The sequence below is a fragment of the Magnolia sinica genome, chromosome 13, assembly GCF_029962835.1.
Source record: "Magnolia sinica isolate HGM2019 chromosome 13, MsV1, whole genome shotgun sequence".
Lineage (NCBI taxonomy): Eukaryota > Viridiplantae > Streptophyta > Magnoliopsida > Magnoliales > Magnoliaceae > Magnolia > Magnolia sinica.
The window spans coordinates 13,613,700-13,626,139 of record NC_080585.1 but is presented as its reverse complement, the minus strand read 5'-3'; the positions used below and the strand labels follow the sequence as shown (position 1 = coordinate 13,626,139).

At 39.6% G+C, this 12,440-nt stretch overlaps 1 protein-coding gene across 3 annotated transcripts; it reads right to left on the bottom strand.

Annotated features, from left to right (window-relative positions):
* Positions 1–1,826: 1,826 nt before the first annotated feature.
* LOC131222890 (NAC domain-containing protein 75-like) lies at positions 1,827–11,960 on the bottom strand. 3 transcript variants are annotated; one of them, XM_058218134.1, is made up of 7 exons: positions 11,731–11,960; positions 11,313–11,403; positions 10,951–11,134; positions 9,469–10,010; positions 6,742–6,990; positions 5,301–5,390; positions 1,827–2,357 (listed from the first exon to the last, which is right to left on the bottom strand). In XM_058218134.1, exons 2-7 carry the CDS (start codon positions 11,364–11,366, stop codon positions 2,268–2,270), a joined length of 1,209 nt encoding a protein of 402 aa, XP_058074117.1. In that variant the 5' UTR covers positions 11,367–11,403; positions 11,731–11,960; the 3' UTR covers positions 1,827–2,267. The 3 variants fall into 3 exon arrangements, with proteins under 3 accessions (XP_058074117.1, XP_058074116.1, XP_058074115.1); XM_058218133.1 differs by having other exon boundaries at positions 5,297–5,390; positions 11,313–11,960; XM_058218132.1 differs by having other exon boundaries at positions 11,313–11,960.
* Between the last annotated feature and the right edge of the window lie 480 nt (positions 11,961–12,440).

The window sequence follows — 12,440 nt, the reverse complement described above, 5'->3', positions numbered from 1 at the left end:
GATGGCCCCCAAAGTCCTGCCACCAAGGAGTTTGGTAATGCAGGCTCACCACACAATCCACGGTCATTTGAAAGTTGTTTGTTACTTGATCCAGTGCTATCCTTGACAACAGCTTGTCATCCAATCAAATCTCACTTTGTAATATAGACATCTCTCTTTTGCCATTCTTTCAGCATTAGCAACAAAGCCAGTCTCATCATTTTTGTGTATAGTCACCATCCCTTCCCTCCTAATAATCCATCAGGAACATCTATCTTTTTCTCTCCACCTGCATTATGTTGCATTCTATAGTAAGAGAAAAATAATTAAGTTACCATCCTTTTGTAATCGTGAAAGCTAACATTGGAACCTAGCCCTTTAATGCTTATACTCTGAAATAGGCAGCCTAAAATACCTTAGAAGCTACTTTATTTATAAGTTTTCTTTTGGGCCCTTTATGCTGCATGAAACTACAACGAAAGCGTCCATGGGCTAAGATACCAACCCATATGGCTTCTTACATGCACGTCAAAGAAAAGTTTCAGGGAAAACCGACCATGAACCTCTCTCTCTCTCTCTCTCTCTCTCTCTCTCTCTCTCTCTCTCTCTCTCTCTCTCTCTCTCTCCCTCCCTCCCTCCTGCGTGTGTGGCCCTCGCCCCATTCTCTGCAAGTAGCACACATCATGTCTCTCTCTCTTTTTATAGCCCGCAGCAATGCAGTCCTTTTTGTGTAGCCATCACCCTTTCCATTCCCACCTGATAATGCCTCCCAGGTCGCTCTCTCCCTCCTTTTCTCTTCACATTCATCATCGTACATGCCATATCCCCAATGCTCTATAGTGGGAGGAAAATGAGTCATCACCCTTTTTAAATTGTCCAAAACTAACATAGGAGTCTAGCGCTTTAATTGTTATATTCTATAGTGGCCAAGCTAAACTACCTTTAAAGCTGTTTTATTTAAGAGTTTTCCTTTATGCTCTTTATTCCATAAGGAACTACAACGAAGGCAGCGAAGGGCTGAGATACCAACTAATACAGCTTCCTTTCATGCACATTCATGAAAAGTTCCAAAGCAAACAGACGATGAACGTCCCACACTACTCTCTTTCTCATCCTGCAAAAACAAAGAGACTGGCCCGTCCTCGTGGAAAACAAAAAAAAAGGCTCCCACATAGATTAGAATAAAGCGCCAAAGAACTCCTTTTCCATTTTCCATGGTAGGATAAGCTAAAGAGAGTGTATTGAATGTGGTTTGTGATTGGAATATTGATTTCTATTGATTTGCATACACTCAGGTTCCATTTTTGAAATCTAAACAATGCATTTTCTAAAATGAAAAGTGGAACTGTGAATATATATATTTTTAAAAGTGTGTAAATAGTGACTTATGTTTTTACCATAAAAATGGCTTAGGGTTAGTAGGAGCATGTTTCTTTTGGTATGTTGGACTAGACTAATATAATAGTTCACCGCCAGTTAAAAATAAAAAATAAAAAAATGGGTGGTGCATATTCATCCTTAAGCACGGAATAGTTATGGGCAATCCTAGACCATCCAAATCGCCGCAACCTAAATGCATGTGAGGCGTAGAGAAATGCACAGAAAGAACATGATATTACCATCAGATTATCTCTTGGAATTGAAATACTCGCTATTTTACTTCTAACAACTGGACAGTTACGATTCCCAGCCTGGAGACTGTTTGGTGCATATTTATCCTTGGATAGAAGGGCACATCAGATCAACGGACCATATAAATACACAAAACCCTTAAATTCATAAAACCCTTTGAGCCTACATAAGTAACAAGTTCCTTCAAAAAAAAATCCCATGTTTTTTTTTTTCCCTTTGAGCTCTTAACATAGGTAGAAACAATAACATGAGAAGAAGACAATGGTCAAAACAACTATTGTACAGTGAAAAACTAGAAATGGTGGAACAGTGGCACCCAGGGGCATTATAATGGATGGTGCGGATGATTTCCATGAATGGTGATTTGCTTTGGGCATTTGGCTTCCCTTCTATTGTCATCAATAGCAGCTTTTCTTTCCTTTTCCTTTTCCTTTTCCTTTTTTTTCTTTTTTTCTTTTTTTTTTCTTTTTTTTTTTCTCTTTCTTTTTTCTTCTTGTTTTGGTATTTCTGTCTTTCCAACTTGGACTATTGCACAGTTGGTTTATGCAAAACCCTAATAAAGAATAAGAGAGGGAATGATGCTTATGTTGATGTTGACGATGATGGTGTTTTTTGTTGTGGGATGTTAGGGTTTTTCTCCTTACTGTATTTTGCTCCTACCCCTGATTAGGGGGGTGGTTGTCAGGTTCAGACCAGTAAGAATACTTTAGCCATTCTGTCTCTTGAGGGTTTGTGATTGACGCATCCTGCAACAGAAACACACGCATGCATGAAAATTTTAGGTTTTTATATATTGCACAATGCTTTGTAAGATGAAGCTTTGATACTCTGATCATGCACATAGAAATTGTACATCTGGAATACATGTAACTCAGTTAAACCGTTCAAGTCATGGGATCCACTCTAAATGGATCATAAACCAAAAATTGCATTGAACCCATATATTAAATGGCCAATTAGTATAAATTTAATGGATGGTTAAAATGAAAAATAGTCGATGGTCTGAATCCAACGAAGAATATCCACTAATCAGATAATAGAATGGCCCAATCAATTTGATTTTAGTGCTATCACTTATCTAAGTGGTTCCCTCGATTTGGATTTTTGGACCGTTTAATTTCAATTTTGTGTCATGAGTAAAATCTCGGAGTGCATGTGTATGAATGATCAGACTCAGCAAATGCATAACTAAGTACCCGACAAAAAGAAGAATACTGGACTACAATGCACATTCGCCACACATGACTCATTTGCATAAACTTGATGTGGATCGTGGCATACATGCACACAAATCCCGACCGTCCAAATCATGTAAGCTGAGCCTGGCCTGAGAAACACTGATTGAACAATAACCTCAGACCAATAAAAAAGAAACTGGTCTGGATCCGAATTAGATGGACAAAATCAGCTGCTTAAGATCATTTAATCAATGTAGTTTCAGTGATGGTCCATCTGTAATACAATTTGGACGGTCTGGATTGGCATGCATTGACGTTGTGTACACTGTACATGAGTTGCCACAGCATTAAAATCTGGACCTCATCTTTTTTTCTTATTTGTTTTTTCTTTCTTCCACTTGGGTTTTGTGTTAGTAATCAGTAGCTGGCTCATAAGAAAAGAATATTCATGGTAAATGAGTGTCTGTTGCATGCTTCCTGTGACAGAACCATGCATGAAAAGGGCTTCTCTTTTTCTTTTTCTTTTAGCTTTGCCAAAGCCCCAAATGGTTTTATTTTTTAATCAAAGAGCCAAATGGTTTTATTTTTTAATCATGGAGACCGGTCTAAAAGGAAATTAACCACCCTACAACATAGGCTTTGATTTTTTGTATTTCCAAGGAAAAAAAAAAATGGAAGGCTGATCTGTGTTATCTTATTACCAAAATAATAGCCTTTTATCTCTTTCCACCATTTTAAAAATGGTAGTGACTGACCCACTATACTCCAAAACGTCCAGATCGGGGATGGAGAAAACCACATCGATCAGATAATGTTAGAGATATGATCCATTGAATTTGGACCTCTCAACACTTTGTTTTAAATCGGCCATTTGGTACTGAATAATCGACAGGTTATTATCGTCCGAGCAGTGCCTCTTGGTCTGTGGTCCATCCACATTGGGTCCCATGATTTGGACACTCCAGATTGATGTACATGCAAACTATGTGTATGCTGAATGAGTCACCACCGTTTCCAAAATGGTTGTGAATTTTCACCATAGTTTCTACCAAAAGACAATTGCTAAGTCTCCATAACTTAAATCTTTTCTTATTTTTCTTCTATTTTGTTCTTGAGATAGGTGGGAGCATGCCAACTTGATCTTATTTTTGCAGATCTATTGCTTACCTACAACCCATCACACACACACACACACACACACACACACACACACAGAGGAATGCTCTCCTGCCCACCAGTTCTCACGCGAACTCATGAGAACTTTCTCACATGATGTATGCTCAAAATCCGAACCGTCTATGTGATGTAGTACCCCATGAAACCCCCTAGGGCCTGACTCTTACCCTGTGAACGGTTCAGATTTCGGGCCCACATCACGTGAGAAAGTTCTCACGAATTCACGTGAAAACTGGTGGGTAGGTGGATCCTTGCTCTTGTTCGAGAGGTAGACTCCCGGGAGTTTCAACACTCGGTCAAGGGTTCGAGTATCCATAGGTGGTGAAAGCCCACTACGGCGTGAGTGTGTGGGGTGTGTGTGCGTTTGTTAAAAATAAAAATAAAAATAAATAAATAAAACTGGTGGGCAGGTGAGCATTCCTCTCTCTTTACATGTGTGTGTGATAATGGTAGGATTTTACATCTTCTCTTGTTTATTTTGCAAATCCTTAAAATCCACCCCTTTCTTCTTTGTATAACCATTATGTAAATATTATCAACCCTACAAATGTTAATTGCTATATTTTAGCGATGAATAGAAGCATTCAATAAGTGGACCACCTCTTAGATTAGCCTAGCCTAAAAAATATCATTTTCTGGATAATCAAGAACGTTTTAGATCAGTGTTCAAGATTTCAGGAAAAAAAAATCGCAGATGGAATAGTTCTTGAGAAACTGCCAATTGCCACAATTTATTACCGTTGGACTATCCATGAGGTCGCCCATTGGGTGATGAGAACGGATTGATTGACATATTCACCAATGATATGAGTTGCACGGTTGATACTTGACAACATTTACTAATGGCACGTAAGACACACTGGATCCTGACCCTTTAATTTGTGCTATCATCATGTTAAATTGCACTCGCCTCACATGCGGAAATTAGCCGCACACGTGTGAAAGATGGAACATGTAATCATCAGGTGGGCCACAAATGTACATGGAATTTGAACCATTCATCAATTTGTTTCAACCGTTCATTTATTTTGAAGACTTACGGCGAACCTGATGATCTGAAAGGCCTTGTTTTTTACATGTGGAATCTAGATTGTAGGGATACCCCAACGGGCAGCTTTGATCTCTCACACGTATGCGTTTCTTTTACTTGTGGGGTTGAGGTTCATGACTTGCAATGTGCATTAACTTGCAGGACAAAAAAAAAGAGAGAGAGAGAAAAGAAGGCTGGGATTTGAGCCTTTTAAGCCTTCCATTTTGGTGGTGTTTGTCTGATGGAAATCATATGTGTGGGACATGCAATCCACATGGGTTTCAGGGACAAAAGCTCAAACCTACTTCTTTCACTGCTCCCGAAGTGCACCCCAGTATTATTTCTTCCAAACCAGAAGCAGATCTTTCTGCCAGTTTTTGTTGATGATGCTGTTGCTGCATTTGGTAAGTGAATATGATTATATTTTGCCCAAAAAATCATAATTAAGAAGAAAATAACAAGGTGGGCCCACCTTTTAGTGGCCCTTAGTGTCCATTTGGTGGCCATTGGTAGGAGACGGGCCAAAAATCTCCTCCATCCAAATCCCACCCATATGAACAGTTGGGTTTTTTTTTTCTGCGTATATATGGACCATCTACCATATTTCGTTATCCACTAATAAATGGATGGCTGGGATAGAAGGGCCCAGAAGTTGAAAGGTTTTGATAACCGATAGGCAGCCCCGCCTGAATAGAGTGCCGGCCACAACTAAAAACGTAGCCAGCTACACCAAGTGTTGTGCATTTCCTCATTGAGGAAAACTTAAATACTCTGGTAGAGTGTGATGGATGATACGCAGGCACTTAGAAATTGCATATGTGACATGCAAGTTAAGTCAAGTTAAACTGTCCAAAATAATGGGTCCCAGTTTAGATCTATCGTGAATAAAAATTGCTCGTATTCCATTATCTATCAGATTGGTGGACAGTTAAAAGTGAGAAATATCTATTTCAACTAACAAATATCCACGAATCAGATATTAGGATTGTTCCACAATTTCATCCGTTTACTTTGACTTAATTATGCCACCTGTGCAATATCTGATCGTGCCTGCGTATCAAGTGTCATGCGCTACCTGAGTATCCACACCGTGTATACATGGCAAAGTTTTATGGCCCTACCAAGATGTTTGTGTTTTATCCACACCGTCCATTCATTTTTGTCAAATCATTCTAGATAATGAGCAGAAAAATGAGGGAAATCCAAAGCTCAAATGGACCACTCTACAGGAAACAGTGGGGATAACAACACCCAACGTTGAAACCTTTCCAGGGCCCACCATGATATCTATTTTCCATCGAGCTGTTCATAAGGTCACACAGACATAGACGAACGGAGAACACAGATATCAGCTTAATCCAAAACTTCTGTAGCCCCCAAGATGTTTTCAATGGTAATCATTCAATCTTCATCGTTTGCTGTTGTGTGGTCCACTTGAGCTTTAGATCTGTCTCATTTTTGGGCTCATGCCCTAACATGATCTGGAAAAATGAATGGACAGCATGGATAAAACGCATACATCATGGTGGGGCCCACAGAGTTTTGCAATATAGACAGTACCAATGTCAGTGCTGTGCTTTACGCTAGCCAATCCGAGTCCTATATACACCGTTATTCTGAGTGTAGTTAAACGCCCACCGTCCAACTTCCTTCGGAATGCTGTACTTCCTCAAGAACGATTGGTCGGATGATGGACCCTACACAGAGTATCGGAGTATAGTCTATACACGTATGAAATTCAATTACCTGGAAATTTTCATGTTGGAGGATTATAGCTGGGACCTGATAGGGGTCATCAAGAACAATGGAAGTTTGGGGGAGGGGTTGAGAAACAACGGTGGTGATTGGGTTTGATTGCCTGCTGATTTGGTAAGCTGATGTTACGACTGGATTCTCGTGGGTCACGTGGAGAGACTTTTGCTGGTCCAGCTCTTCATGCTCGGTGCACATGCTACCTGATGCCTTCCTTGCATTTGAAGCTTCTCTCTGACCAACCTACCAAACAATCCAAAGTAATAATAATAAGTGGGCCATATCGTTGGAATCAATGGACAAAAGACCTGGTAATTTAACATGGTGTGGCCCACTTAGTTGATATGGTAATGATTTCCTAAACAAGTGGCATGTCATATCACATAATCTCTATTATTATAATAAATACTGGTTGTAAAAATTAAAAAAAATAATTAAAAAATAAAAAATAAAAAGATAGCAGCTTAGTTTAGATGTTGTGGGTCATGATATTTTCTTAAATTAGACCTTTTATTTATGAGACTTGAAAAGTAAATAGATAAATTTGAAAATAGAGTGTGTGGGTACATATGTTAAAAAATAATTTTGAAAATATAGATCTGTTTATGTATATTAGCTGTGCATGATCATAAAGGTTCGTAATTCAAGGCAGAATAGGTGTCTTAGATCCTTTTAGAGGGCATACACGTAGGAGATCGGGGCCATTCATCAGATAGGATGCACTGTTAACAAGCCATATACCAAAAGAAAAGAAAAAACAAGGCAGTGCATTCATCGAGTGAATCCACACGTTGAATTTGAGCTGTTGGAATTTTTTCTAGCAGCCATTTTTTTCTTATAAAGCTGGAGCTGCCTGATCAGTGGATTAACCTTATTTTTGGTCCATGGCTTCCTCACGATGTAGTTACTATTTGATGAGTGGCCTAGATCTATTACATATATGTGTTGTCTGAACAGATCTCTAACACATATTCCACCTCCTCACATGAGAAGGCCCTCATTAAATCACAGACGATAAATAAAATGACTATTTTCCTTTTCCCTTCTCTATGAATTGTGAAAGAAACTATAATAATAATATTTGCGAAAGGATGACCATGAGGACCATGAATACATGCTTGAGCATACATGCATTAAATAAATAAGTTCCTACTCAAAAAGCCTAAGCTTTCCTTCTTAATTTCTCAAGCTTTTCTTTGTTGATTGGCTTGGTCTATGTTATTTTAGAACTAAGCAAAGGTATAGTTGAGCTGGTGAACTGTTAAAGAGCCTTCTTGTGTAGCTTTTTATAGGGGTATGAAACATGCCCTGTCCTATTAGGTTTAAAAGGAGTTTCAAATCAACACATACTTCAGGTGAAGAGAGGGAGGTAGAGGCTCTGGTGCTCTCGAGCACCATAACTTATAGTGCTCTTAGTTGTGTTGGGACAGTACTTTTCACTTGCACATTTCATGGACTACAGTGAAAACATCACCCTAATTTGACAAATATTAACCATTTGATCAGTGGTATTTCATAACTGACGGTCAGGATTGTTTACACAAAAATGTTTCCAATCAACAATTTGATCCATCTATTCATTAGGGCCTATCATGGTTATTTTAAAGAATTGCTTTTGTTCAGCCATTGTAACCATCCCATCAATGGGTTGAAAGAATGATGGCAGTAGAAAATTAGGCCAAATCATGGATGGATTGGATCATTGGATCAATGCAATTTTTGCATGTGATTTAATAGATAGTTCAGAATCTTCAAGTTGATGGATTCAATTGTCCAAGTGAACCAATGCAACTAGGAGCACTGTAATTTATAGTGTTATGGGCATTTTTATAATTCCTTGGAATAAAATCAGTATCTAATTTCAAATGTATCAAGCCGTTTGTAATTTTTTGCTGGAATTAGGAGTTCAAACTGCTTAGTAAAGATGCAATGGTGACTTACATCTTTTAACAAATGCTAAGATAGTTGTAATGGTGTGTAGTTATACACCTCACCATTCCTATGTGGGACGAAATATACACCAGTTTTCAGTTTGTAGTTGATCATCCCCCATCCATTCCCAAAAGAGACGTTTGAGATAATGTCCCATCTTCTCGATGCAGGGCTGTATATATAGTCTATACAACTGATCCACATTCAGTCGTGTGGGGCCACCTTGATGTGGAGTACCATCCAACCCGTCCATTTGATGTGTCCCAGTATTGGGCCTAGGTCTCAGAATCCAGTGAGATCCATAACTCAGTTGGGGGCTGCACCAAAGGGAGTACACCAGGGAACATTGAGGGGTGCCCACCATTTAAACTTCTACATAGAATGTACGGTCCACAGTGCTGCTTATATGTCATCCAACCCACTAATTGGGTGGGCCCCAATAGGATGAAGGGACACACCTAAAGATCAATTCATTCAAAATTTTAGGTGGGCTAGTAAAAGTGAATTATATAGAGTTTTTAGGTTTGATTTTACATTGCTTTCTGCCGTGTGTCCCACATAAGTTTTTGATGGGGATGATTATTGGCATGTATAGTAAACATGAGGAGACGCACCAGAAGCACGGTTATGATTCTACATGAGTGGACCCCACACAACAAATGGCAGTTACCATATGTTTGGACGCATGTGATCATTCCGCGAGATATGGATACACAGGTAAATTTTGGAAATGCACCAACGACGCATGCACAAATGCAGAAGTATATGAGGGAGCACAGAACTATTTACCTCATCAATGCTCTTCCCCAGTGGACCAAAGATAAAATGATCAGGTTTCAGCCGTTGGATGTCCATGGAACTGTAGCTTGGAATCCCAACCACCGACAAATCATGATCTCTATTGCTGGTAACTTCTCTAGAAGAACAGCTCTCACTACCAGTCTCCCTTCTATGCTCAATGCTCTCTCCACCTGCAATCTTATCCGTCCAATTGCATTGCCTGGGTTGGGTCTGGTAGAAGATCTTTGAGACCACAAGTTCACCTTCTTTCTCTTCATCAGACAGACCCAAGTGGTATTGATGCATGACCCAGTTGGTTTTTTCTGGCTTTCTACGCTTCCCAAAGTTAGTGTACAAGACCAAGATCTTCTTGCATCCTTTTTGCTTCCCAATCACCATCACAGGCCTTGTTTTGCCTGTTTTGTGCCACCTTGTTTCACCTCCTTGCAGATCGCATTCTGTTTGGATTTTCCTCCTTTTCCTCGTTCCAGTGGTGTAGGCCTTGGATGGCCTGTGGAAGAAATGCCTGATTAGACCGTCCTTTGTTACACCTGATAGACATGTGGGTTTGCAAAATCAAGTAGGGTTTTAGGTGTAAGTAACAAAAGAGATGCGTGCATGACACACATATGTACGGGAAAAGGTAATGTGATGCCGACCTCATGGGAGCTTCCCATGAGTTCGAGCTCTGTGGGCTCCAACATGATCTCTGTTGGACATCTACCCCATCAATCAGATGCATTCTTTGGTGGTGGGCCACGGGCCTAAAAATCAGGTCAATCCAGAACTTAGCGGGCCACATCATAGAAAAGAGTTGAGAGTGAATGCCCACCCATGGCCATTCCAAAACCAAGTGAGCTCCAGTAAGTGATTTTAGATGTTTTAGACATGGTTTCACATTGTTTCAAATAGCGTGGCCCACCTAAGCTCTGGTTATAGTTAATTTTTATGACATCCCATAATATATAGAGATCCACCAAATGCAAGGCATGGATGTCCAACACACACCATGATGGGACCCACAGACCTCATGGGAAGCTCTTGATCAATCTCTTTGTTAGGTACCATCGTGGATTGCTTATAATTCTAAAGAATCACTTTTGCTAGGCAATCTCAACCATTGCAACCATAGCTTGGAAAAAGGACAGCTATAGAAAATAAGGCCAAATCAAAGATGGATTGGATCATCTAAGCAGTATGAGTTTTGGACTTAATGGACAGTTCAGATCGAATGATGGAAGTGCTCAAGTTAACTGATGCAACCAGGAGCACCATAACTTGTAGTCCTCTGAGAACACTGTAGCATCTCTCTCAAATGAATCTAATACCCATATGGGGTTTGGCTATTTTATCTGTATGATTTTCCGACACCCGCCAAGGAGGAGAGAGAGTGTGTGATATCTACTATAGGAAATCTATGAAAGACTAGTTTCATGTCAAAAATAGAAGGCATGGTTATAGAGATATCTATTAATGTTAGAATCTTCTAACCTGGAAGTTTTTCAGGATGGGTGTAGCAGATTCCATCTTCCCCTTCTATTGTAGGGATGAATTCATCTATCAGAGGATGAGATTTCGAGTTCCCCGATTCTTCTTCTACCTTCGCCTCAAGGTGCTCTATCAACTCTTGATCTGTTGGATCAAATTTCACTCCGGCTGGAAGCCCTAACCAGTCCTGCATATCCAAACATACATTTCAATTTCTTCTCTTCCATTTTTTCATTTCCTTTTTGTTTGTTAAAATGCAATTCACTAAAATTCAAGACGCGGAAAACCACAACGTATCTATTTTATTAATTTAAACTTTTATAACCATATTAAAGGAATCCGAAATTATTAGTTATTTTACATACCCGTTTTCGATCGAGCATGTATCCACAACCCGGGCACCTTACGGTTAGACACATCTGATGCCGTTCAAGCTTTGCGTCGATGAGATCAGAACTGCTAATGGAACCGATACGACTCTTATCCATTGCTATTTCACATTGGTGATTGGTTCTTTTACGTTGGCTTTTATTGGATTCCTTTCATAGAATCTTACAATAGGTTCGATGAAAGACGTCGAACAACCAAATATTGAATTGAAGGAAAACCCATCAATGGAATCCATGTCTAATCGAGATCAGATGATACTGAGTGAAAGAATCCATTAATAAAAACTCCCACAACGAAGAAAGAAACAACAACCATGAAATATCGGCCTTTCTCGAACCGGAATTCGATCTAAAGATCGAAATTGATGAAACCCAAATGAGGAAATAGACTTACAGTGAAAACAAGATGGCTCACTTGAGAATCAGAGAGAAGGAGAATGAAATTCTGAGAAGAGAAAGGAAAGAAGAAGCTGTCACTGTGAGATTGAGCCCTGAACTTGCTTTAAAACGATGAAAAACAGCAGATCTTCCTCAGCTTTAACCGAAGCCATGAGAAAAAGGAAAAGGTTCCAAACATACCCCTTTAAGCCTATGCTAATTTAAGCAATGCATCTAGACAGTTGAGAGAGAGAGAGATTGCAGTAGAAAAACATCCATGTCTTATAAGGCTCTCCCCCTCTCCACTCCACCTTTGTATTTTGGAGAGAAGCTGAGTGCACTCGCACCACACATGCAAAATAGTCACACATGTGTGAGATCTTAGCCTCTCATCATTCAATCCCCGATACCTTGTCTTAAAAACTAGCCTGTTGTACTCATCATTTGGGCCCCACGTATACGAGACAGACGAACTGTTAAGAAAAATTGACCTCCGGCCAAATGTTTATATACTTATATGGACGGATTAACGGTCTTATTAGGCTAATTTTTTGAGATATGCCATCCATACAGTGCGGATTAACGGATGACCAGTTCAGATTTACACACTTATATCTAGTCTGCACGTGTGATGCGAGTGCACTAGCATTTCTTTTGTTTTTGGCTTTGCTACAAAAGTAAAAGCAAGACCAGAAAAACTCTGATACTCTGGCAGAGTGTGATGGA